Source organism: Dicentrarchus labrax, unplaced genomic scaffold, assembly GCF_905237075.1.
Source record: "Dicentrarchus labrax unplaced genomic scaffold, dlabrax2021, whole genome shotgun sequence".
Lineage (NCBI taxonomy): Eukaryota > Metazoa > Chordata > Actinopteri > Moronidae > Dicentrarchus > Dicentrarchus labrax.
Window position 1 is genome coordinate 18,619,096 of NW_026136708.1, and position 26,466 is coordinate 18,645,561.

Sequence of the window (26,466 nt, forward strand, 5' to 3'; positions counted from 1 at the left end):
AAGAGAGGCGACAAAGAGACGCTTACGTGTGTGTGTGTGTGTGTGTGTGTGTGTGTGTGTGTGTGTGTGTGTGTGTGTGTGTGCGTGTGTGGGAAAGACAGCAAGAACAAAAGAGACGAGAAGTTCGATAGCAAAGGAAAGGGGAGTGGACCAAGAGAGGAAGGCCAGACCACTTTGAAATGGGGCAAGAAATGCGAGACTTGCTGAAACATTTTTGGAGAGAAGGAGGGGGGGGAGAGAGAGAGAGCAAGACATGTGGAGCGAAGGATGAGATCCCGCCCCCCTTGCCAAATCCTAGTTACTGTAGTCCTATAGCTAACCCTCCCTCCCTGCCCTTCCTCTCCCCGTCCCATGTGAGCAGCAGCCTGATGACTGGACCTCTCTGTGTCTCCGCTGCTTACGCTTTGCTGCGCTCCGGCAGACATGCATTGTTCTCCACTGTACACTACTTGTTGCTCCCATTCTCAAACAGTTAGTCTGTGTTAGCTCTCCAGAAAAGAAATTGACTGGGACTCGAGCTGCCTCGCGGTGAGTACTGACATTTCAGCTTTTTTCCAGGAGAGAAGAATTGTGTCATTCATTTGGTTTGCCCTGTCAGACATTATGTCTAATGTTTCTGAGTTGGGTAAATGTTGAGGTGATGTGTGAATGAGGAGATTTTTGTAATGAGACTGTGAAGTTGGCATGCCGTGAAAAGAAAGCTGAGAAACTTTTGTACAGAGTAAGTTGGTTAGAGAAATGCTCCAGTTGTGAGACCCTTTCTTGCTCTCCTCTTGTTTCTGACGGACTACCTCCCTTTTTGCTGACTCACTCTATTAACTTAATACACATGGCTCAATGCTGTGTGAGTAGTTTATATGTGTTTGCCATTGTGTATGTTTGAAGTAACTCTCTGTGATTACCTGTGTCCCCTTCAATCTCAGTGCGCATGTGCGTGCCAATCAAATGATGTTATTTGCTCCGTGTTCCTACCCAACAGCGTAAATGTGGGAATTTAGCCGAGACGCAGGGAGAGAAAAACAGAACGGAGTAAGGCGCATACTGCCGGTTGTCATCGTCTTCTCTCGAGTCCTTATTGATTTACTTCTCTCTGCGCGCTCAACGAGAACAATAGCCTCACGCCTGGCCAAGACCCTTAGTAAATAAGCCAGCAGAATATCAACACAAAATCTCCTGCAAGATGTTGTTCATTGATTCACTTTGTCGCCAGATGCACACACACACACACACACACACACACACACACACACACACACAATCAGGCCTTGTCGTCTAGAGGGACTCTATTGTTTGGTGTGCGTAATTGTTTGTGTGTATGTGTCTAAAGGCTTGTCCAAAAGGTCTTGGACAATGAAGTCTGTCACCGGGGGATCTGTATTTCTCTCTCTCTCTCTCTCTCTCTCTCTCTCTCTCTCTCTCTCTCTCTCTCTCTCTGTTTCTCTCTCCTTTTCCTGTCCAAGTCCCCCTTCACATCTGGATCTCCCCACCAGCTGACAAGGAACAAGGGAGCGGATGGAGGGAGGAAGGGAGGTGTGGATGGGGGGGGGAGAGAGACGAGCGAGGGATAGAAATGGGAGGAAGGGGGAGTTTGGTCAGGCTCAGAGTTCCCTTGGTAGAATTCCCCCAATGCAGGAAGAACAAACCACACAATGTCATTGTGAATGCCCGGCGTATGAGAGGAAACACAAATACTGTATACACAGACGGGAAGCACTCCCTCACACACATGCAAGGACACATTTAAGTGCACATAATACTCAGATACACCCATGGACATAAATGCACACATGTTCAAATGCATGTAATTGCACACAGACAGAGTTGTACAGATGCCAGTGACAGTGAAGCCAGCATTAAGCCCATTGAACTGACTAGTATGCTGCTGCAGTATTCAGCTCTGAGCGCTTTGGCCTTAGCGTGTCAAGTTTTCAATGGGAATTTTTGCACAAGGCTTTGGCTGTCAAAGCAGGTCCTGTTCTCTGTCAGTCTCTTTACTCTCCTACCTTTCAGCTCATCAGTGAGTGTCAGCCTGCGTCTGGACTTTGATGAGACTCCCTGAAGTTGAAACCATAATGAAAAGCTCCACTTTAAAGAGAATCACTTGGCATGGATGGGATTTACTTTCCTATGCTTTTTCATTTTCTCTGCCAGATGAAACTGTACATGCCAGCTGCTGTTGCAGTGCTCTGCCAGAGTTAGGCAACCGCTGCCTGCGCCTGTTTATCCATACCAGGGCAGGGCCATGGCAACAGGTGTGTGTTGACATCATTAGCGTTAAGCAATAGGCGAGGCAGCGTGGATGCACACTTATCTAAAGGGGTGAAATTCTCGCTCACATCTGCTTCTGTGGTTCTCGAGCAGCGCACATGATCTGGGGGGAGAGTCTGGGGGTGGCAATGATTGGGACAGTGATAAAACACCAGCCTTCATTTCCTCCCCAGCCTCCCAGGAGTTGTTGGACTGTGCAGTTTCTACCATATGTGCATGTGTTATTCAGCCATCTCCCTCTGTCTGCGCAGCTGGTCCGTGTCTGCCTGTACCGCTACTTTTTTAGTTTATTTCTGACTGTTACGAGCTATGCTTGCATCTTTGCGTGATTTATAGGCCGAGCAGCGATGATGTTACAATGCAGGTGGCATGAGTGTGACTGAGGTCACTGCTGAATGGGTTTGCAGTGTGAGGAGCCTTTATTTGCAGCTTGACATCAGTGTTAATAATATTACTTGTCCTGTAAATGTCTTGTAAGTAATCAGTTTGAGCTTTTCATTGTAAGTGTATAATTTGATATGAAATATTTAATAGTGTAACATAATGATGTGTTGAGAGAATGGGCCTGTTTTAAAAGATGCTATGGTAGTTGTCTTATTGGTGTGACGTCAGTCAAGTTAGAATGTCTTACATTACATCAGCATGTCACTAGGCAGACCGAACACTACGGCCAATGAGTCATTTGGCACCAGAGGCGCTGTATTGTACAGTATGTGTGCTAGCAACAAAATCAGAGTGGAGGAGAGTAAAATGTGTTCAACTGTGTAACAAAGCTCAAGTTTGTTTTCCTCAGGGTAATAACATTCAGTCAGTAGTGATGTCAACACAGTGCATTCAACAATGTAAAATAGAGAATCAGACAGGGGTTGAACAGAGCCAACACCATAACTGGTGACAAAGGAACCACCACAGTGTGAGAAAATGAATGTATGAATGAATAGAGATAAATGCTGGAAGGAAAGCAAAGCATTGTACACAAACCGGAATGTCATTTAGACCCATACAATAAACAGTTTATTCAAGAATGTAACATGTAAATCATACAGTGCAGCATACATACTAACTTGAAGCAAAAATCAGTAAATAGAGAGAACAAAGAAACACGTTTAGCATATCAATAGATTTCACTGACATTCAGCCATATTGATGAGTCAAAGTATGCTACATTGCAACCATCTGGGGTATTTTTTTTTTTTAAGGTCTTTATATTTGTTAGGAGAACAGGTTCTCTCAGCTTTGTGATTTGGACTGAATACATATCCAGATGGGTTTTACTGATCCTCCTCTCTTTCTCTTCGCTTCTCACTTTTTCTCATTCATCCAGCCTCTTTTATTTTAGGACAGATGAGTCTTCAAAGCAGCACCCTGAGCTTATCTGTCTCTTGTTTTTGATCCCCGACCCACGCTTTTTATGTTTCTACTCTTATCTCAGCACTCGTGCATGCTGCCTCAAACACACACACACACACACACACACACACACACACACACACACACACACACACACACACCTCCATTGCCTTGAATCGGAGATTTGTCAAAGTCAGTTCACACCCTGCAAGACAGATTGCAACAGCTGAGAAGGGGGATCTGGTCAGTGCTGATGTGACATATACTGTAGGTCTTCACACAAAGAAATACAGGTTGGTGCTTTATCATGTAGAAACAAAACCACACACATGAAGTCAGCTTTTTGACTTTTAAAAGACTTGTGGGGTCTTTGTTGTCAGGTTTAATGCTCTGCAGTGTTATGTGTGTCCTTCCTGAATGTCCCAGTTTCATGAGATTTCTGCTTCTTGCTTTCTTCATTGCTACAGTTGGTTCCAATTACCAGAGAGGCATTCCCTTGTTGGATTATGCTGAGACATATTTGTGTATGGGGTCCAGCTTCACATGTAGGATCCAAGACATTTCATATGTCATGACAGACTGATGGACACAAACATATAGCTTCACTCAAAGCGTGGGTTGGTGGCAACTCAGATAATCTGCTCCCTTTAACTGGACGGCATGAAAATTCGATCACGATGTCAGTCTTGGAATCAAGTCAACTAGGGCAAGTATATTCCAAAGAAGCCATGAGAATAGCATTTTCAATGTTGCTGCAGGCAGGCAAATTATTTGTGAAGAATCTCTTCCTGAAATAGGTTTTTTCCAGCGAGTGAAGAATGTTAATTTTTGCAGGGCTTTGTGTGGATTGCATTGGCGTGCCAGTGGTACCCCAAATATGGTTGTCATTGCAAATGATCTGCAGTTTGCTTAAAACCTATTCAGTCTACAGCCTGATTGCTTTTGATGGGTTTGCAACAATAGTTCATTCTGCACAGTCTGTGAAGGAGAGGATTTGCAAGTTAAATTCTTTTCAACATTAAATCAGTGAGTCATTCATCTCTCTTTATTTAGTCATTTTCATCCCTGTAACAAGATATGTGTATGTGCATGTGATTCAATTAATAATTTCCAGTAAAGTAATGATATGAGAAAATATGTGTGTATACATTGTTTTTATTTATGTGTATGGATGTAAATAGTAGGCGCAACATGAATACACATACAGGTGCAGTGTCCTTACATGCTCGATTCTTTGTAAATAGTATTTGAAGGGCGGCACATACACCGAATCTGTCCCTGAAGATTATCACTACCCCTCTACCCCATCACTTTTTTTTCATTATTAGCTCCGACTACAGTGTAATTCTAGCCGGCCCTGCTGTTACTATAATAGCCGGCTTAAAAAAAATCTATTTTTTAAAAAGTCAGAGGCCATGTAGTGTCTAAATCTTCAGCAGAATCCGAGTTTTGAGTGTGTCACAGGTTACACATCATATTGAGATGAGAGGATTATAGCTATTATTGGTGAAAAGAGAACATTCCCTGATTATAGCACGACTGTGTGTGTGGATACAAAGAGCTCTGATTACTGCTGGCACTGCCGCCCCACTTCCCAGGATACCAAGCATTGACTGGCACAGCAGGGGGACCGGAAAGGCTGTAGGCATATACACACGTACGTATCAACACACAGGCACACATGCAGGCATGCATCAAACACGTTGATTAGCACTTTGTAGGTTAATCTCATGCTTCACTCTCAGCCCCCATTTCCATTTTTTACTTACTTTATGTTTTTTTTTAATTGAACAGTTTCTTTTATTGAGTTCATCTGTATTGAATACACAGGACACAGTCAGCTTTGTGCTGCAGTGCTAATATTTAAACATAATACGTGAGTGTTTATGGATGATTACCTTTTTGAAAGATGGTGTGTAGCACGTCACTCCATACTCAATAAAACACCAATAAAGTTTGATGATCTCTCTTAACACCAGGCGTCCACACACATATGCTTTGTCCTGTTTGTGTTGCCCATGGCAACGGCTTGGCGAGGACCAGTTGTGATGTCAGCAGTGATGTATGAGTGTTGGAGTGCGAGGGGATGACCTCAGCAGAGGGGAAGTCCCAGAGGACTCATATCAGCTGCAGCCAACGCTCGCCTTCAGGACTTTCTCACACTCAGTATCAGTGCTAACAACTAAAGCTGTCCTGACCCCTCACAAATCCCCCACCTTCTGATCCATTACAGACATCCCAAATCATGCAGCACACAGCATGACAAAGACCTCTTGACATGCACACATACACAGTCCCACACACCATACATTGTATGATAAAACAAAACGGAGGGCTGGGAATATTTAGAGGATATAGTTCTGGATGAAATTAAAGGTACGCTGTCCCTCTCTCATGCTCTATCGGCAGACAAGGGGTGGCACAGTAATGGAAATGTGTGGGAATAGAATGAACAAAGTTATTCATTTTTATGCTGTTGTCAACATTCAAGAATGCAACTAAGCCGGAGATTTAGGACATTCAACAAACATTCTGACTTTACGTCTATGGAATGAAAAGGCTGACAACCGATGCATGATGCCTTTTGGTTTCCTGCATTTTCACATTTTTAAACTTGGTGGCAGTAATGTGGTGTGATGGTAGGGGAGAGAATTTGAAAGACCAAGAAAACCACCAGCCAATGTAAGAAATGCAGATTAAAAAAAAATTCAAAGAATTGGTTTTAAAATATTTTAGTTGGGAATTCCTGATACATTCAGTGCATTTTGCTGAAAAACAGTGTGTAAACAATTTAGTGAGTGTACCTATCTGAACACTTGAAATGGTCAGTTTTTCTATGCTGTAATTTAAACAGGGTGTAGTTATAGTATTTCCTGTAAGTAAGGCCAGTGGTTGCGCTCATCAGCCTCGGTTTGAGGCTTTGGGCTTCTGGCGCATGTGTCCTGTGGCTTTTTTCAGCGGGCAACATAGGCAGCTATGTTCGTGTTATGGTCTGTTGTTTTCATCAATGTATTTATGCTGGTATTCAAACCAATTAGATCATGCTTATTGACACCCTATATATTCACAGCGCTGTGGTGACATTATCTGGTATGGCAGCCCTTCCTTTCCCTCTTCAGAATGGTGGCCTCTGTCCAAGTTGGCTGAGTGCTGTCCAGCCCTTGCCTCTGATTCAAGCAACAGTCGATCCATAAATGAATGGTTGCCTCTTCCTAGGACAGCTGTGCTACCAGCCATAGATGGAAAAATAATTATAGCGGCACCAACCACATCCATGGATACAGATTAGGAATGCATGCACTGTATGTATGTTGAGGCCCAGGCGAGTGCATGTGTGTATAAGTTGTGAACTGTTATGAGGTGTTAAGGGATCAAGAGCCAGTAATGAATCACAGGGTGAATTATTTTTCTGCCCTGGACTCACCCCACATTAACGTCTCACTCAAAGGTGGGTGTTTAATGGCTGTTGTTAAAGGAAAGGTTGGTAAACACATAAAAGTGCTGAAGTGAAAACAGAGAGTGGGAGAGGGAGAGAGGAGAGAGATTAATGTGCAGGTTTCTGTATGGAAGGGTGTGGGGTTTTTTTTACACCAGTTTGATGTCCTTTTAATATAATTCTTTAAACTCAAAATCATCATGAAAATATCTCTCATTTGTCAGTTGTTATTCCATAAGACAATTGCCTTTATCAAACCTTTTGTGCATTTTTGAAATAAAAAATCAGAAGGTTTTTCTGTGCAGCTCAGTGGTTAATTTATCTCTTTTGGCACCAAATCAAAAATGGGTAACGTCTTTGTTTTTGGTGGTAAATCTTGTGTCATATCTAGTAATGTATTATTGCTGCTTTGCCCCAGGGGGAGCTGTTGCTCCAGCTGTACACGGTAAAACCCCTGTCCCGTCCTGTCCTGTCGTGTCCTGTCCTGCCCTGTCCTGCCCTGTCGTGTCCTGCCCCCTGGATCCATGAAACAACCTCTTCTAACCTCTACCTGTTTCTCAATCAGCCTTCTCCTTCCTGTTCTTATATTTCAGTTTCATTATGTTATAGTTTAATCAATAAAATGAACGATTTCTAAACTTTTTTCCTCCTCTTTTTGATTCCCTGACAATGAGCGTAGTTTACCCACCTTTTCCTTTTGCCACTACGTCACACCTAAGACCCAGACCACAGCTGTAAACATGTTTCCACCACATGTCCTGCTTTCTGATGTCAGTCATTTGTGTACATAAACAGGCTGAATCAGAAGTCTGGTTGAGGTTATGACTGCGCTAACTAAACCATGGTACTAGACGGTGTCTGAGCTGGGCTGACTCTATTCGGGCTACAGTTAAATTTCAGTGTGACTGACTCAGAGTGCAAAGTAAAGATGCGTTGTCGTGCCTCCAGTCTCCCCAGTTTTATTCCTGTATATCGTGAGCCTCAGTGTATGGTGAGTAAAGCCTTTGTCTATTTACACATTTCATCTAGCATTGATATTTATGTCAGGGATAGTGTCAAAGTAAAACATATGAGATAAATAAAGTGTTTGTGTGTACGTGTGTGCCTGCAGGGTGGTTGTCTGACGATCAGAGGTTTGAAAGAGCCTGGTTATGTCTGTATGCTTAAATCATATTTCATTAGGGCATATATACATCTTTATATCACCTGGTGCATTTGTGGTGTAGATTTGTTGTTATGCCAGTAAATGTGACTTGATGGATGGCTTTTGCTGATGTCTTTTGATTGATAATCAGTTCAAACAATGCCACATTGCATGGAGACTTTCTTATTGTATGTGAATATGGATTATATTAACTCACATGTATTGAATGGACCTATATGTGTCGGTGTTTCGGTTGTTATGGTTACACCAGTCTTGGTCCTACATTTGCTCAGCTCCATATTTCCCAATTTCCCCACCCACCAGACTCTGGGACCAGAGCCAGAGAGGTAAGATGCCTTCCTCTAAAACACACACACACACACACACACACACACACACACACACACACACACAAGCATACATGCTTGGAAATACCCCTGCCCAGCTCTGAATTTGTTTTTTGAATTCTGCTTCAGATATGATGTAGAGAACTTTAAATTATTCTACTCAAATATCTGGTCCGTGCTTTACAGGCCATATGTGCTCATATTTCTTTATGCTCTGAGATCATCATGACCAGATCATCTTGCAGCTGTCCCTCAATATATTCCAGACTTTGACCAGGAGAGAAGGGAAGCAGTGTGCAGAGAAGAAAGACGAGAAAGTAATTGAAGCTAGGGTGTCCTTGTTGGCTTCGCGGTCTATGGTACATCTGACGGATTGTGGACAGTGGTGCAAGTGAATGACATATACCAGAGATCCATATATGCATTCATGTTGTCGTAAAGAGAGAATGCAGAAGAACGATGATCGGAGAGAGGGTAGGTAAATACTAAATTGGTCTGGGCTAAATGCCAGCTCTGCGCCACAGGGTATGGATATCTTTTTAGCCAGCATGGGCTCAGCACCAAGGCCTGCAGCAGTACACTCCTGTACCAACACAAGCCTCCTGTGAGTGTGTATAACTGTGTTTGGGTGTCCTCCAGGGACCACCAGCTCGTCTTCATCCCTCTGACCATCCCTTTCCCTGCCTCAAACTTTTTTTCTGTATTTTTGCCGTCTTTTGCAGCCTGTCTGACCCATACAACAAGGTTGTCCCCAAACACTCGTCAAGCTTCTAGTACTCATATAATACTTATATTATTATAAAGTGTATATAGTTTTAGAATAGATAATCAAAGTTATTTATCAGGCAAAAACACCAGATGGTTGCAGCTTATTAATGTCTGAATATATTGGGGGTTTGGGGGTTGTCAGATAAAGAAAACACTTTGAGGATCACCTTGGGCTCTGAGAAACTGTAAAGTTTCAAAATTTTCTGACATTGTATAAACTAATAGATTAATAAATTGATCAAAATGATAATGGATCAAAATAATAGGATCCCTATTTTTACCTTTTGTTTCTTGTTATAGCAGCCATTGTTATTATTTTTATTATTATTTTTAAAGATATTTTTGGGGCTTTTTCTGGCTTTATTTGATAGGACAGATGAAGATAGACAGGAAAGGGATGTGAGAGAGAGGGGGGCAGTATGCAGCAAAGGGCCAATTGAATCCAGGCCGCTGCGGGAGCCTACATGGGGTACATTCTCTACCAGGTGAGCTACCATGCGTCCCACAGCCCTCATTATTAACAAAACTCTTATAACTATTTAAACTCATTATATTATAGTGCATTCAAATGAGGACAAGTGCAGTCTGTATTCAAACGTGGAATCTGTTATTTAGGAATGTGTCCTTTCCTCAGGCTAAGCCATCTGTATCCCAGACTCAATTTTACTCAACCTGCATTTAATCTCTGTGGGCCCATTAACCTTTATACTGCTTCTGGTCCCGCTGAGTTGTCTTGGCTCCAGAGAAGCTCCACTCTTCCAGAAGGGTGAAGGGGCATTGGAGCACTCATTACTGGTGCATAGACTGGCCTCTAACCTAGACTGGAAGGACAATCATTAAACACACACAGCTAATGACCGCCGACTGCTCCATTTGTTTTTTCTATCAGCCTGGATCTGGGCTTGTTTGTTGTTGTGCGTGTTCGCATGTTGGTCTAGGTTACACACTGATTCCTGTTCTGTAGGGACACGGATAGCAGAGCGACAGAGAGATTGAGTTAGTGAGAGTGAGTCAGAAAGGTGCTTTAATTGGTTCTGAGTGACCATCTGGACCAGAGATTTCAGACAGGACTCCCCACCAGCCTGTAATGAGGTCTCGTCAGGCTGGAGCAACCATCACAATGGCTGATGCCAAGCATCGGGGCATCGTCATACCCTCGAAGACCTTTTACCACCTCAAAGGTTCTGAGTCAGCCAATTACAGATATGGCCTTAAATAGATATGGCTTAAATGTTTCTGATGGATGGATTGATTAGGTTAAGATCAACGATGGGGTGTTAAACCACAGTACTCTTGATACCTGAAAAGTCCTTGCAGCTGCTTGTGTTTACAGATAATTTAATAAAAATATATCAAATTTTTCATTTATTGAAAAAAGGGGATTTGAAGAAAGTATTGTGTAAGTATCTCATCGACACTGGTATAGAACATTTTGAAATGAAAGCCCTAGTTCCAACTTTATTTTGATAATTTGTTTAATTTTGCACATGAGAATGACAGGGATCAGTTTGAAGTATTGCTTTATTTTTATCAGGCTTAAAACCCAAAGACTTGAATGGATCCTTGTAGATTAAACAAAATACGAGGATTTCACTCAGAGAAATAGCTCCTCTCCCTTCTCTTCATATGAGCATCAATTTTATTTGTGTTAGAGCACAGTCCACAAGTTTGACCAGGACCTCGTACGCTGCCATGTGAACCTGTTTAAGTAATTAGGAAAATATACATGTTTTGTTTTGTATTTTTGCGGCTCGATGCTGCCACCGGGTTCATATTTTGCCAGTGTAAGCAGGATCCTCTGGGCTAAAATGGGGGGAAATTCCTGTGAAAGTGGAGGGCTACAGTGGTTGAGCTGAGCTTGCACTATGTTTGTGTTTTGTGTGGTTGAGTTTCGTGTAGACAGCCAGACAGACAGACAGAGACAGATTGAGACTCTACTTCATACACACACACAGAGCTGCCAGTGAGCTTTTTTTGGGGGGTGGGGTGGGGGATGAGACACTGGCAGAGCGGTTGATTGGTTGTCCTGCCTGCCACTCATCATCATAACTTTCATGTGTTGCTCAAATATTTTTGGACGTGAACCTGATAATCAGGTTCGGATTAAGCTAGTAGTTATGGAAGATGTTTTTAATCAACAGCAAACAAATTTTTAGGAACTATTACATCAAAATTCAATGTTAAACTTGAATTAGAACAGGGAGTTGGATAGTCAAACCTAAATGCCAACTAATTTCTTTTTGACAAAACTGACAAAGATGTATAAACTGAAAACAACTTGAAAGTAATACACATGGGTGGAACAGAGAGGAAGCCCAAGTAAAAATAATAAATGATTGGGAAGGAAACGTGAAAGGGGCTGAATGTGCTGTGGTCAAGGTTAGACCGTGGACCAAACTGGCTAATGATGTCAGTAGGGAAGTCTTATATAATGTGCGCTGCCCAAGCCGCATACAGTACGCTGTCAGACCACAGTTAAATCCGGTGTACAGAGCCAGTTATGCAGAGTCAACAATTTAGTCTGAGGTACCTGAAGAATAGAGACACATCAATACCACATAAAAAAAAAAAAAAAATTCCAAATGCTTACTTTTAAGCATCTGCTGACACTTGAGCTATCTCAATGAACTTATTTGAGGTCACTGGTCAAAATGTAAATGAACAATGGACTGAAAAATCGGCTGTTTAGATTCTTCGTCTGCAGGATATCTGAAAATGGATTTCCATGCAGTTCAGTGGACAGATGGGCCCTGCGCCAAGGTATTTGTTGCTATAACAATGAAATAAACAGAGACACAGATTGTATCATAAATGTTAAGGGAGTGTTTATAGTTTAAATAAAAGAAATGTGTCTTCATTTGAAGAGGTTGTGATTGTGAAACAGGCAGAAAATCTGGTCAATTTTCTCTTTTTGTCCCTTGAAATTGAATTATAGTACGGGGAAACTATTTAACTCTGGTACTGGCCCAATACTCACCAACATCTCCAACAACATACTGGTGTAAGTCCTAATAGCACAGAGCATTGGGATTCAGCTGAATAATATGTTATTGTTGAAAATCCCTGTGCACTGAGGTTTTGATGTTCATCCACTGCTGTGAGTCAGAAGAAGATTTTTTTGCATGTCAGCATGTATTTTACATGGCCGTTTATTTGCCTCTAATGTGCAAATGGCCAAGTATGTGTGACAGATCATGTATCGCGGGTTGTATATGAGATATATGATGGCTGTGCGAATACTGACAGTAATTACAGAAGGCCGCACCACAGAGCAGCCTGGGGCTGGCCAAGGAACAAGTTATTATAACATCTAATACATAACCAAATGTCAGCCATGTCTACAGCCTTTGCTGCTAGCAGTGTGATATAAATCTACAGGGAAAGTGAAGCTGTAAACGCTCGTGATGCATGGCTCACTGTGTGAAATTCTTTGTATGAAAATATTATAAATGTGGGCTTGAGGTATTTTCAGATTTGATTTGCAGTTTGCATACAGTTTGTCATTCTGTGTCAGTGGGTGCATGGCTGAGTGTGTGCTGTATATCTGTGTCTGTTTAGGTATGTGTGCCAGGGATAATGCGGTATCTCCAGAACTGGAACTCCTCTCACACCGCACTCCACAAGAGACTCTCTGTCTTCCTCTGCGTCTGTAGGAACTGAATGTTGTTTGTTTTCTAGTTGCCACTGGTCAAGGTGACCACCATACACATTTTTCTTTTTTTTTACACATTTTTGACATTGGCTGAGACAAAAGGTGAGAGTGTTTAAGTACAAAAACAAAGCAGAGATAGACCCATAAAATCTTTATTGAGCCCCACTGGCTACTGTCTTGTTAGCACTGGAACTATTGAGTAAATGCAAAGCTACCATAGCTCTGCATGTTTGAGTGCATAAGCTTTAATGTGTATGCATTCCTGCGTTACTGTGTTTGTGTCCTGTAAACCTGAACGAGTACTATAAAACTGAGCATGAGATGAAACTGCAGGAGATAATTATGTGTTCACAGCACACATGGTCATTAATAACACTGAGGCCAAGCTTATTTTTACTGTATCTAGCTCAGAGGCTAACATATGGCAGAGCGGCTGACTTGACGTAACAGGATGTGTGTGCAAAAGGATTTAGGAGATAGTCCGGTGTCCTGTCCTGTACGCAAGGAGGGCCTGTGCTCTGTGGTTTGTAAGTATATTTGACAACAGTAGGGGGCACCACTGCGTCCCATTTTAGTACCCCATTCTCAGATAGAGGGACTTTGGAGAAAAAGCAGAGAGAGGAAGCAGCATTTCGAAAGGGGTTTAAAGAGTGAAAGACAAGATGGCAAAACGTACCCATGGGAAAGCTACTGATAAGCAAGAGACCAATGACAACACAGTGTTTCTGTGGCAAAAGTCAAGTCTAAAACAGCTTGACAAGTCCTGTCTCGTCAGGCTGAACTGATGCAATATGAGATTTAAGTTACATTAAATCTCATAACGTACATTTTGTAATTATTCTTAGTCAAATCACATACAAGTGTCTTTGTTATCCCTGCAAATTGAATGAAGAAAACTTTCAAAGTTTACCATTAATTTATATTCAAAGAAGACCCTCCTCACTTTGACTGGAGTGCAAGTGCTTTGACCTTGTAGACCTCAGGAAGAGTAATTGTTGCCGAGGAAACAACTAATTAGGATCCAAATAAACAACCAACTCAGGCCATGTTCAGATCAGTCAGGGATAACCAATTACGTATAGATGTGTTCTAATGAACTAGCTGTCTACAGTACCTTGTTTTTTTTATGCATTAGCAGCTACTTTCTGGAGCATTTCTTAAGTCAATCATTTACTCAGTTATATTTGTTTTTTATGGTAGTAGTAGTCTTCCTTACTGTTCAAATCACTTCCAGTACAGAGTAGAAAGGTTTTCATTTCTATAAAAGCGCTGGGCAGTATATGGTCGAACAATAAAAAAAGGAATCTGACTTTACTTTATGGTTTGTTGCAGTTTTCCATCATAAAAATCTAGTTTCAACTCTCTCTTTTCTCAGAGTTCTGTAAAATATAGGAAATCTATCCAGAGGAACAATTTTAGAACAGCAGATTTTTAAAGTACTTTCACATATTGTGAAGTAAAACTACAGCAAAGTAACAGTTTGTGGTAACAACAGTAATCGTCAATTCTGGACCACTCACATGCTCTTTCCTTATTGTGAAACCAGTGTGCCACAGTCCATCTGAGGCTCCAGTACACAGAGTGAGATGACCGATTGAATGTATGACACACTGGACATGAGCTGTAAGCCTGGCACTGCCACCCTGACACCAACACAGCTGCCAGTCTCATGACCTCCATCCACAGTGAGACCAACACATCTCTACTGTCTGCACCTGTGGACCACAAACAAACATTTTATACCCTGCTCTTATTTTCAGCAACAGCATTTTTAACAAAGATTGAGTTTACTCTTCTTCCATTTCTCAAACACTGGTGCACCCGGTTAAAGGACTCTGGTGTTTCACACAGTGTTGCTCATACCTTTGGAAGCTCGCTCACATCCAAAACAACATCTGTCCTTTCAGTCGCGCCTGATTAAAACAGCCTGGAATCTCAGTTCACACACTCACACACACACAGACACACACACACAATAGTGTAACACAATCATCCACCACATGGCCACGGAGGCATACACTGCATGGAGAATCTGGGATTCCAGGGCTTAGCGAAAATATGCTTTGTTTTTATATCGGTGTTTTTTCTACACAAAGCAGATGAAAGGGACCTACAATTACCACTGCATTAATAAAAAGCATGGATAACTGCTTGCAAATCCCACTCGGAAATGCTTGTGTTTGCAGGAGGCATTTAGCAATTTGCCAACAAATACAGAACTCTTAGAAAGAAATGTCAAATTCACTTAAATGCAACATGAAGAATGTGAGATTTGTGCAACTAAAAGAATTCCAATGAAACTGTTTTGTCTGACAGTGAAGTCAGCAGGTCATGTTGCTACAAACCTCGAGAACCCTCTGATCCATTTTCGTTTAACCTCACTGCATCTCAGTGACACTGATAAATATTGTGATTTTCTTCCTGGCCCTGAATTCCTGCATCACATTGACACCCGCACAGGATATTGTGTTGCTTTCTGTAGGTGCAGGTGTACAGATTCGGCACACTTTCCTTGTCTTTGCCCCCCGTATCCAGATTGCTTTTGCTGGCATACCGTACACTATTTGAGAGGTCTTGTCCGATGGTGTGATTTGTGCTGGCTATCACATGCACCTCATACTCCAGGCAGACCTTCATCTCTCCCAATCTTTCCATTCGCTGTTGTTCTCAGCATTCTCCCCTGTTGTTCGTGCACATCACTTTGTTTCTCCCTCTAGCCCTGAAGTCTTTCCTGTGTTGATATTTGAAGTTAACATGTCTCCAGCTTTCAAAAGACTCCAGTGTGTTATGGTTGACCACCCCATGAAAAGTAATACCAAGAGCACACAAACAACAAGCACCAGGCTTTCATTATTCCTCCCTGAAAGCATTGTTTTCCGGCAGAAAGACCAGTGTGTTGATTTAATTTAATGAGTTGCTTAGCTGGGGGAAGGGACCAAGGAAATAGTAATTAGTTGTCATGCTAATTGGGCTTGTGTGATAACTCCCACACAAGGCTCAGCGGCGTGTGAAGCACAGTGGGGCTGGCCTGACCGCCTACTCATCACACACACATTGGAATACACATAAACACACATATATTCACACACACACATAAATAAGAATAACCCTAGCTCACATCCAGATTGGTTCAAAGAAAATGCCAGGGGACTGTCAGGCCTCTAACCCATCGACTAAGCAGAATTAATGATGTGAAAATCTTGATCCCAATTATTCACTAAGGGGAGAACTTAGAGAAAGGGGTTCAGGACATTCGATCCAATTAAGCTTTAGGTATAAACCTATAGAACAGGAAACCGCATTTTATTGCACCATTATCTATTGGTGTGTAAACTGAATGTGTGTGTCAGTGTTGTGTGGTCGTGTATAGCATTCCTCAAGTGCGTTGGTTGTGCCCTTGATGTCTGTCATGTTGTTAATCACCCCTGCCAGCACGGTTCGCAACTCCTCCAGGGGCTATTTTTAAGGCCCGGGGTCACTGACCTCCAGGAAGGGTCACTCTCACTATCAGGGGAGGTCCAGCCCTGCTTTGCTTTAATGGCGTCTGCATTCTTTCTCCATCTTTATCTCCATTTTCTCAGTCTCAGGGTCCTTCTCAACTATCTCTTTCCTCCACTTCAAGCCTCTTCTTGGCTCCACCTTATAGTTCTAACAACTCACAGTTAGAATAAAATATTGGTGGACTTTTGACCTCCTGTGTGGTAAACAAATGCAAACAACTTCTATGAATCAGAAAAATCGACAGTATTTAAGCAATAATTTTTTCCTCATATACTCTGCATCTTTTCTATAACTTCTATCAGTTTGATACTAATTATTATTATGTGACCAGCCATAGAGACAGTTTTCCTACTCACTAACTCCTCCCAAACCTTTATCTTCCGTCTGCTCCACCCCTCTATTCTCTCCTTTCTCTGCTCTAACCTTGGATCACCACCCTTATGAGTGTGTTTAGACACGCTGCTCGGGTTTTGCAATAATCTTGCTAAGTCATTTACAGTAGAAAATTATACACTGTGATACACTGTAATCCAGGGCAAGTGCATTTATAGAAAATCTATTGCCTCGACAGAGGTTTATCTGAGACATTATTTAGCCTGTGGGAGTGTTTTGACTGGTTAATGAAAGGACTCGTGGGAGATTAGTTTATTCTGTGTAGATGTAAAGTCCCTGCAATGCCTTCACATCTGTAGTGAATAGATAGGTGCGCTTCACTAGAGGGTGAGATTTTGTCTGCTCCTACCTGGTCCTGTAAATGTAGCTTTTGCCAATGTTGTCAACCCTTTTTCTTTTACTGCTGATTCAGTTTCAGTCCCAACCCAAACACTCATCTGGGTATTTCTAATCGTAATATGAAACAGAGTTGTTTAAGGAATATGTTGTAATGGTGTGTGGGACATCCAACACTCGTAGGCTTCTGACCCGACTCCAATTTGTGAAAATAGGCTTGTTTTTAACTGATTTATATTGAATCGCACACATCATGAGCCCTAGCTAAAACAGCCACCGGCATGTGAAATGACTGATGTCTGATATAAATGCCGTCTACTCTAGAGGTTTTTCTGCTTTGTCCCAAACCTGATGACACAGGGCAATTTCCCTCCCATCCCACAGGAACCCAGCAGGATCAGCACAGGAGACGAAGAATACACGATAAGACATGAAACTATTAATAATAGATAATAGATAGGAGAAAAGATGAAAGATGATAGATGAAAGACAGTGAACGTGTCAAAATAACTTTAATACTTGACATCCATCAGGATACAGTCCAGGTCCTGAGGCTTTTAAGATTATGTTCAAAGTAACGCATGCTAGCGATTTATATTCATGACATCATCCCTTTCACGACAGAACCCCCTTCATATTTTGAGAACCATGAAATAAGTTTAGCTCTCACATCCTACTTTCAGGGCACATTTATGGACACTGGGAATTGGTTGCAGGCGTACTGCCTCCATGTTCATATGCTTCAAAATTCTGTCCTCATTTCTGACCAAATGTTCACCTCTTTTTTAAAGAGGTGATCAAAGGAGGCAGTTCTCTAACATGTAATACATTGGCAATTAACATATGGTTAAATAACTAGCAAGTGACTTTTGTTTCCTCTTGTCTGGCAACATGACACCTTGGTTAGTGGTTAGTGTGAAGAGAGAAGGGGAAAGCAGGCATCTACACACCCACACACACACACACTGTGACACCAGTGGTGTTTGATGAGTGTGCACTGAATCAACAGGCTTCCTCCTCTCCTCATTAACAGTTTGACCCCTCTGTTTAAGTTGGTCCAGGTGGGGTCACACTGTCTTGTATTTGGGTAAGGGGGGAGGTTTGGCAGGAATAGTGTGTGTGTGTGTGTGTGTGTGTGTGTTTGTGTGTGTGTGTGTGTGTGTGTGTGTGTGTGTGTGTGTGTGTGGGGGGGGGTTACCTCCAACACCCCTTTTTGGCTGGAGATCAGGGTGGTGACAACCTACGTGGTCACCATTCTTTAGAAACAGTGGAAGACTGATGGACAGCCCAATGATGTAATGGCAGTATGGACACACTCACACACACACACTCAGCAGCAGTTCTACCACTTGCTGCTGCTGTCACCCTGAGGTTACAGATGTGAGGTCGGCAGTGCAGACCCCCGGGTTGTTGACTCGCCGGCCAACAAAGCTTTTCTTGTGTGAGTGTGTGTTCTGTGTGTTTAGACTGTAAGCAGGATACTGTTGAGCAGCTGCCGCTCATCCGAGGCCTGTAAAAGCCATTCCTCACCTACACACACTTTGAACCATGATACTGTATATTATAAAGGGATGATCAGTGCCAACAGAGAGGAGGAACTTGGAGGGTAAGTTTTGGATTTACTGATGGATGGGAAACCAAACTGCAACCACTTCGGTTCAGACTGAAATATCTTGTCAACAATTGAATGGGTTATCATGAATTATTTTATTACCATTCATGCTCCCCAGCGGATAAAGCCCACTGACTTTAGTGATCACCTGACTTTACCTCCAGTGCTACCACGAGGGTTCTGTTTTTTTATTGAAATATCTCAACAACTGGTACACACATGCATGTTTCCTAGAGGATGGATTGTAAAAAAATATTTCCTTTTAAGATGATAAATGTTTTCCCTGCTATAAATCAATATACACTGAGCATGTTAGCATGCTTGTGGTGGAGCTGCTAGTATAGCTGTAGACTCTTGATAATACTTATACAATTGTGTACAATACAATTGTACACATTTTGATTACCTGTAGACTGTGCAGCAAAAATGCAAATATATCAGTGAAACAGTAATCCACAGTAGGCCTAGTCCATGTATCTCCTTGCACTACAAGGTAAACTTGTAGCATCTGATCACTTCCGCATGGTTACAGAAAGGAATGTGGGGTTAATGTTTGTGTGTGTTCTCTTTCCTTTGCTCTTGTTTCTTTTAAACTCATGTTCTTATTGCAGCATATGTGTGTTGTAGTCTGACTTTTTGTAAACAGCAGGTGAAGCAGCATTTAGATTGTCAACGCTTGAAACCACAGGGAAGGGAGCTGAGTGAGGAGCTGTGATTTAAAACGTTCAATCGTCCTCTCGCTCTGTCTCTGGTCCTCCTGGCGTCTGTCACGAGACCTGGCAGCTGTTGCCGCTCTGCGAAAATGTGCTCCTGACAACAACAGGGAGAATCAGAGAAAGAGTCTCTGGACTTCTTCATTACAATAGAGTAGCCTGCTGGCGGAGCATAACAAACGGATGATCAGACGAGATAGTAGTGCAATTTCATGCTTGTACATAACATGTCTCTGCAGCACATAGACCATTGCTGTTACATTGTATACCAACTGCTGTTTGTGATGTGTGTGTGTGTGTGTGTGTGTGTGTGTGTGTGTGGCCATCCTCAGGCAAAAGTGAATCAAATGAAACACAGTTACCGTCAAAGTTTCATATTTTTTGTGTTATTGTCCAGCTTTTTGTCCAGATTTATGCCCGGCAAAGGCCACTGTATGCGTCACCCCCTTAAAAGCATTTTTCCCATGCGCTTTTTTGTTTTTCATACAATTGTGTGGAGAATGTGCTTTGTTCACAGTCCCCATTCAATGCTGGCTGGAGAGACGTATTGGTGGAAAGCCCTGTCAGCATGAGATAAAAAACTTTTCTGTGCTGTTAAAAAAAAATCTCCTAAATGAACTCTAATGGCTTTTAGAGCATAGTGGTCTCAGTAAAACTTTAAAGTCACAATTTAAAATGTTCAACAAAGGCAGTAGGGACATAAAAAATATAATTTAGTAGGATTTGGTCACTTCAAAGTTGCCATTGAGCACAGCAGACATTTTGTTGGAATCAGAAGAATCATGTTAAGGGTAAAAAAAAAAAAAAAAAAGTGTCATAAGGTCATATTTTATTACTGAAACAAATATAAGTCACCATATGAATAATTTCTTATATGAAAAACGTGTTATTGGAATATTAATGAGTAGTCAGTGGTGTGAGTTAATTCCTGGCCATTATGTTTCTGTCAAGTCTTTTTTTTTTTTCCTGCTGTAATGTTTTGTTGGGAGGAGTGTGTGAGGGAGAAAGAGAAAGAGAGAGAGGGAGAGACGGCGGGTGAAGAGAGGGGGAGGCGCAGTGTTTGGAGGATTTGCTCTGTGCTCCGGGCGTTCTCTCACTCGAAATTTTTAATGGAAATAAGCTTATGTGTGCTCGCTCTACTAGTTTAGACACTTTTCCTGCCACCCATCGAGGGATTCTGATAACTCTTCGGAAAACTTTTCGCCGACTTGGACAACTTCTCCCCCCGGTGCGGTGTTTGGTTTATGCCCAGGCAGGGGTCGGTACAGCGCGGACTGTGGAGCAGGGAACACCCCGCTTAAAAAAAAAAGTTTTCAGACGAGTGACCTGTTGCGGATCCACACAACTCAACTGTTTTTCACTATTTGAATTCGACGCACGAGTTGTCGTGGGAGTTTTCGTAAACATGGCAGGGCGCAATTTACGCACTGAATTCCGGATCGTGCCAAGCAATGTTGGAGCATTTCACCGGTGCGTCAAGGGCAACTTTCTCTAGAAGCAGCCTTGGCACCGACATCTCGTTTATTGCTGGTGATCAGGCCCGTGCCCTGTGGGTTTTGGTTTCAAGCTTTGCACCAGATTCGTCTGATTGAAGACAAAATATTCTCACATCATGGAAGGTGATCAGGGGACCGGCGCGGCTTCCGAAGAGCCCCAGGCAGACAGCGCCGCTGCGTCCGACAGTTTTTCCCAACTGTGGACGGACGTTATGGGGATGCTGGTAAGTTTTTTTTGGGGGGGGGATCACGATCATAGACTGACATCATAGACTCACAACTAACTGAGAGTTTTCACCCTCATCCTCAAAGTTGACACTTATCGCCAAGTGAGCGATCGTGTAGACTACTTGTCGGTGCGTGGCAATCACGCATCAAAACAACTCTTCGCGGAGCGGCTTTATAGGCCCGAGTTTAAAAAGCAGCAGCACTCTACATGTGGCCTGGGATTCAGGTGCTTTAGTTGTAGTTGGCTGCTAGTGACTAGTGATTCATATTGTTGAATCGGTCGGATCTCAATGCAAACAGGAGTCGAATGAGAATATGGTATGTTACACATAGAGAGATTAACCCTTTGTACTGTGTGTGTGTGTGTGTGTGTGTGTGTGTGTGTGTGTGTGTGTGTGTGTGTGTGTGTGTTTTGTGCTCAGCCATGTTCTCTGTGGCTGGTATGCATTTAGTATACTTTTAATGCTACATTCATTCCATTGGAGGAGCTCAGTTAAACTTCATCCAGAGGCTCTAATTGTAGTTTAAAAAATGATTTAGTTGCAGAGGCCTCAGTCTGAGAAGATGTGTTGTGTCTGTATTGTAGACTGCATGATGACAGCCAAACCAAAAACTATAAATACTGATTAGCGCCTTGGACTAACTGAGGTTCCCCTAGGTCTGCTGGAAATGGAAACATTTGGCTAATTTGCATGTTAATATAATATAAAGTTAAGTTTGATTTCCAATAGTGCTTCAGCTCCTCTTGATCATATACGATCTTGAGTGCCCTGTTGTTTTTTGTAACTGGTGTTGCTGCAGTCCAGAGGCAGATTCACTGTACTTTACATGTTTGTGCCTCACATGCTTGTGACTTAGGAGATGTTGTATATTGTAACGACACACATTTCTGCTACACTGCTCTTTTGTTTTGGCTGCCAAAGCAGTCTTGAGTTTACAGGCCATGCATCTGATTGATCTGCAGACCAAATGTGTTGCAGTTATTTCCAGTCTGCTGAAAGACAGAGGTGTTAATTTGGTTTGGTCTGGCGCTGAAGATGTGAATGGTGTGTAAATGCAGGAGTGTGTGTGTGTGTGTGTGTGTGTGTGTGTGTGTGTGTGTGTGTGTGTGCACGTTGGAGGGGGAGGCTGTCCTGCCCTCTGACACCGGGTGGGAGACCTGGCTCCGAGCCAGGCAATTTATCCAGATTTATTGCTCTGAAGGCAAATGTCTGCAAGGCTGTGCTCATCTTTGACGTTTTTACCTTTGAGCTGAAACAAACGCACGCACACACAGCAGCAACAAGCTTTTTGAACCTTTTTTGTTCTTGACAAATATCTGTCACATACAACTGTTGCCACTATTTTATGTCAGTCAAGATAATCCTTTAAACTTTACAAGTTTTCACTGGTTGATAGTAAATGCATACTTTTCTTTCTGCTAACATAAACAATGTTGGAGGTCATAAACTAATTGTAACATTAATTTTAAGTATCCAGCTATTCTGCCAATAAACATCCGGCTGCACTCTCTTAAGTTATTTCAAAACCATTAGCCTTCCTGGCAGCAGGCATAGCATACCTTTTTATTTCAAAATCAGTGACCTCAGCTTTTGTTGGAATCTTGTTCCACGGGCTGGATCACTTTACATGCTCATGCCTTGAGTCTTGGGAAGGCTTGGATAGCTGTGACCATCTTAAAACTATCCAAACGATACTAGAAAGATTAGAAGTGTGAAAGTATGGAACTTGATCGGCCTTATCGGTTGCCGACAGTCAGTGTCTTTAAAAAGTTCAGCAGGTCAGTTCGTCCTACTAGAACTAACTGATTGACAGCCATGATAATGGATGATTTTCTGTTGGTTGCTCTTCTCTGAAAGTGAACGGACTTTTGGTGATGAGTTGCTTAAGATGAGGGCAGTTTGCAGACGTAATTTATGTAAATTTAAGTTTCCAGTAAAGCGTTGTCATATCTTTGCTGTATTCCTGTGCTATATATGTAATTGTATTTTCTCTGTTTTAAATCTATCAATGCATTGGCTTAAATAGTACACAAAATGCACAAAAAAGACCTTTAAAAACTTTATTCCTAATAATATGCTCAAGATCTTCAAACACTCTGTGCTGAGCACAATAAACACCATATCTCCCACAAATCATAATGTATCCGCTATATATAACCATTGCTCTATGACTTTCAATGGCTTTTGTTTTGCTCGGGAGCCTATATGGGAATGCCCTTTGAGATTTGGGTTTGATCCAAGCATGTTAACCCAGCTTAACTCACGTTTGCAAATGTGCTTGGTCTTGGCTTCCCCACACGTGAGAACAGGCCTACATACTTACGCAGATAGAGATCTACTCTGATAAAGATCTGGTCAACATGCTTACTATAGTATGTCTTTTACTGATTACTATATGTTTCTGTACACATGCCATAATTAAGAACTATTCTTAACCCTCAAGTGACGGCACAGATAAGCATTAAAACAGCCAGTGGCAAAGGGTTTGTTCACATAATGTCATCTACATTTGCACATTAAAAATAAGTTTTCATCATATTTTGACTGTAAATCAAAGAGCACTTTTGGCCTGCAGTATTTTTCTATTTCTGATGGGCCCGTGTCTTTTAAGGTTAACCTCACACAGCAGGCTGTTATGGAATGTGTTTAATAAGAATACCTAAGTAAGCCAGTCATTTATTTGAGGTGGAAGCCGAGTAAATAGCCCTTGAGCTAATTAAGAGTCAAAGGCAGTTTAGGAAGGTATGGTGCAGGAGCTATAGCTGTTCTAAGTGGCTGGATTTACAGATGTCTGAAAATGGGGATTTGCTTCTAGTCCCACGCCATGTCTGGAGACATGAGGTTTTATTTTCGTCAGATCTGAAGTCTCTTTATTGAATGTTAAATGAGCCACATTAAAACTGCCTGACTTGAAAACCGCTATCTGTGGAGTTCAGTTTTATCTAAAATAACTGTATTTCAGAGACACAACGCACCCTTTCAGACATGCGTTCAGCCAAACCAGGGCAAGCTTCTAATTGTGCTCCTTCCGAGTCTCGATGATTTGATCACAAACCTATACAGCTGACAGTCATCCACTATTCCCTCTTCACTCTTCTGAAAGAAACCTCTTTTGCTTGAAAGGTCATCTTGAGCCAAGGCCTTGTAGAAATATTTTACTTGCCTGCAGAGAATCATTTTCTGTTTAAAAAGAGTTTTGTAGTGTTTCACACAGCGTGGGTGGGAGTTTGTCCATTTGGAAAACACTGATTATTTACCAGACAGTGCTTCATCTCTAAAACTAAGGATTGGATACTACTCTGGAGACATGATTATTGATTGTGTCTGTGAAACATATGGTTAGATGAGGTGACCCCTATGTGCTTCCTCCCACATAGCACTTCATACAGAGTAGCAGCATATGCTTCAGTCCTTTTCTGCCAAACTGTGGTTAACTCGGCCACGTATGTCTTTGCCAATACTGTTCCAACACAGTCTATCATAGCCTAATTTTGTCTATTGTTGCCCAGTCTAACTCAGTTCACTCCTCCTTTGCTCCCCCTCCCTGACTGGTCTCATTATTGAGGTCACACAGAGATCTGGCAGGTTTCCTCTGCTGGGATGGCAGAGCACTGTTCTGCTCGAGCCACGGATATCCTCAGGAAGCCCTCTGAAAGGGGTGGGCTGTGCCCTCTGCCCTTACCTTCCTCGACAGTCTTCCCCCATTGCCTCTCATGACCAACACTACATCTTTTAGCCAGACTTCTGCTGGCTCTATGTTTTGTGGAATTCTCCACTGCAGTGCATCCAACATTTTTCAGAACTACTGTAGCTGGGTGATGCAATACGGCACATGAGCAGCACCCCCTTTGTCTTTTTCATCCACCTGTCTTTGCTTATGTTTTTCCAAATTTCTCATATCTGACTTCATCAATCATTCACAGTCTGTTTTCTATGATCGGTTGGCAGTAGAGTGACACTGCTGGTCCAGGATAAAACAGGGATGGTCAGATCTTTGCTGTTTGAGGAGCTGGGGAACTGGGTGGAGTAAAGGGTGCATTACCTCCTGTTGCTTTTATGATGATTTGTTTGTGGACTGTTTGACAGGTGATCTCTGCGGGTCGGGTTTAAGGTGGTATATCCATGACTTGTGTGAATCTGAACTATTCTATTTGTTCTCTTCTTGATGAAACAAGTACAATGCAACACAATACAAGACGTTGTTGGCGATTTCAACCTGTTGCACCTGTCCTAAGGTTGCATAGCAAGTGAAAATGATAATACTACTGATGTTCTAACATTACATCAGATGCATGGCTCTATTGTAAACTGTTGCCATTGTTCTTTACCCCGGAGAACGGGTAGTCACAAGGTCAGCTCTGTAACAAGAGTTAATACCATGTACACTACCATTCAATGCCTGCATAACTGAGCACCAGTACGATGGCACGGTCAGGAATGTGAGCTCAAAGGGTGGACCAGAATAAACATGTTAGGCCTAGAACTAATGGCTTTTAGCCTTTTTGGACGTCTGTCTAGTTATAATAAACAAGCACTTTCTTTGAGAGACTTTGCAACATGATGTGGAAAACATGAATTGAGTGTAAACTGATCGTGAGATTAGCTGTGTGCCTTGGCAGGGAGTCCGAAGCACATACGGAGACCCAAGTTATCAGCGACTTGCATGCTGGCTGTGGAATTTTTTAATAACTTTGCAAGATATTGGTTTAATGGTTTGCCATTCAGATGTGCTAAATTGTCACTTCAGCAATGGACTGCACATTCTTAGCAATGTGTTTATCTAAAATAATAGCAGCTTCTTGCCTATCTCAAAGTATTTAATATGTGAAATGTAAAACATAACACTGCGGTGGAAATATAATCCTCAGGAAATGTTTTTCCACCAGATTTACCTCAAAAAGAAAGAAAAATCACATTGGCAGAGCTTATAACCCGAGCTCAATTACTGCGCTTTCAGACCAGTGCAGTGAACTGGAATGATTTTTGTAGTGTGACCAGTTAATGAACTGGTCAAATCAGCAACACTGTTTAGAAAATATATGTGTAAGATATGTAATAATTCTATGGTTTATTCAGTGACGTGTGTGCTACTGCAAGAGCAGACCTGTTCTATTTGAATGGTGACAATGACTGCTTTATACTGAAGTACTGAATATCTGAAGAGATGAACTTCTGTGGTAGTAAGAATGCCAGGGATGCCATGGCTAACTGATTAAGTGA

The 26,466-nt window shown here is 42.1% G+C and overlaps 1 protein-coding gene across 5 annotated transcripts in view; it reads left to right on the top strand.

Annotated features, from left to right (window-relative positions):
- The window catches only part of sash1a (SAM and SH3 domain containing 1a), a 162,379-nt gene that overhangs the window by 90,033 nt on the left and 45,880 nt on the right, over nt 1-26,466 (top strand). The window contains exon 1 of one of the 5 annotated variants that reach the window (XM_051408037.1): nt 353-528. The exons of 3 other annotated variants lie outside the window; for them this stretch is intronic. Coding sequence is in view for 1 of the 2 variants with exons in the window: in XM_051408036.1 (XP_051263996.1) it covers nt 21,133-21,240 (108 nt within the window). In the remaining variant the exon portion in view is untranslated. Of the gene's footprint in view, nt 1-352; nt 529-20,537; nt 21,241-26,466 lie in introns of those variants that run through there. One more of the 5 variants, XM_051408036.1, reaches the window with a different exon arrangement.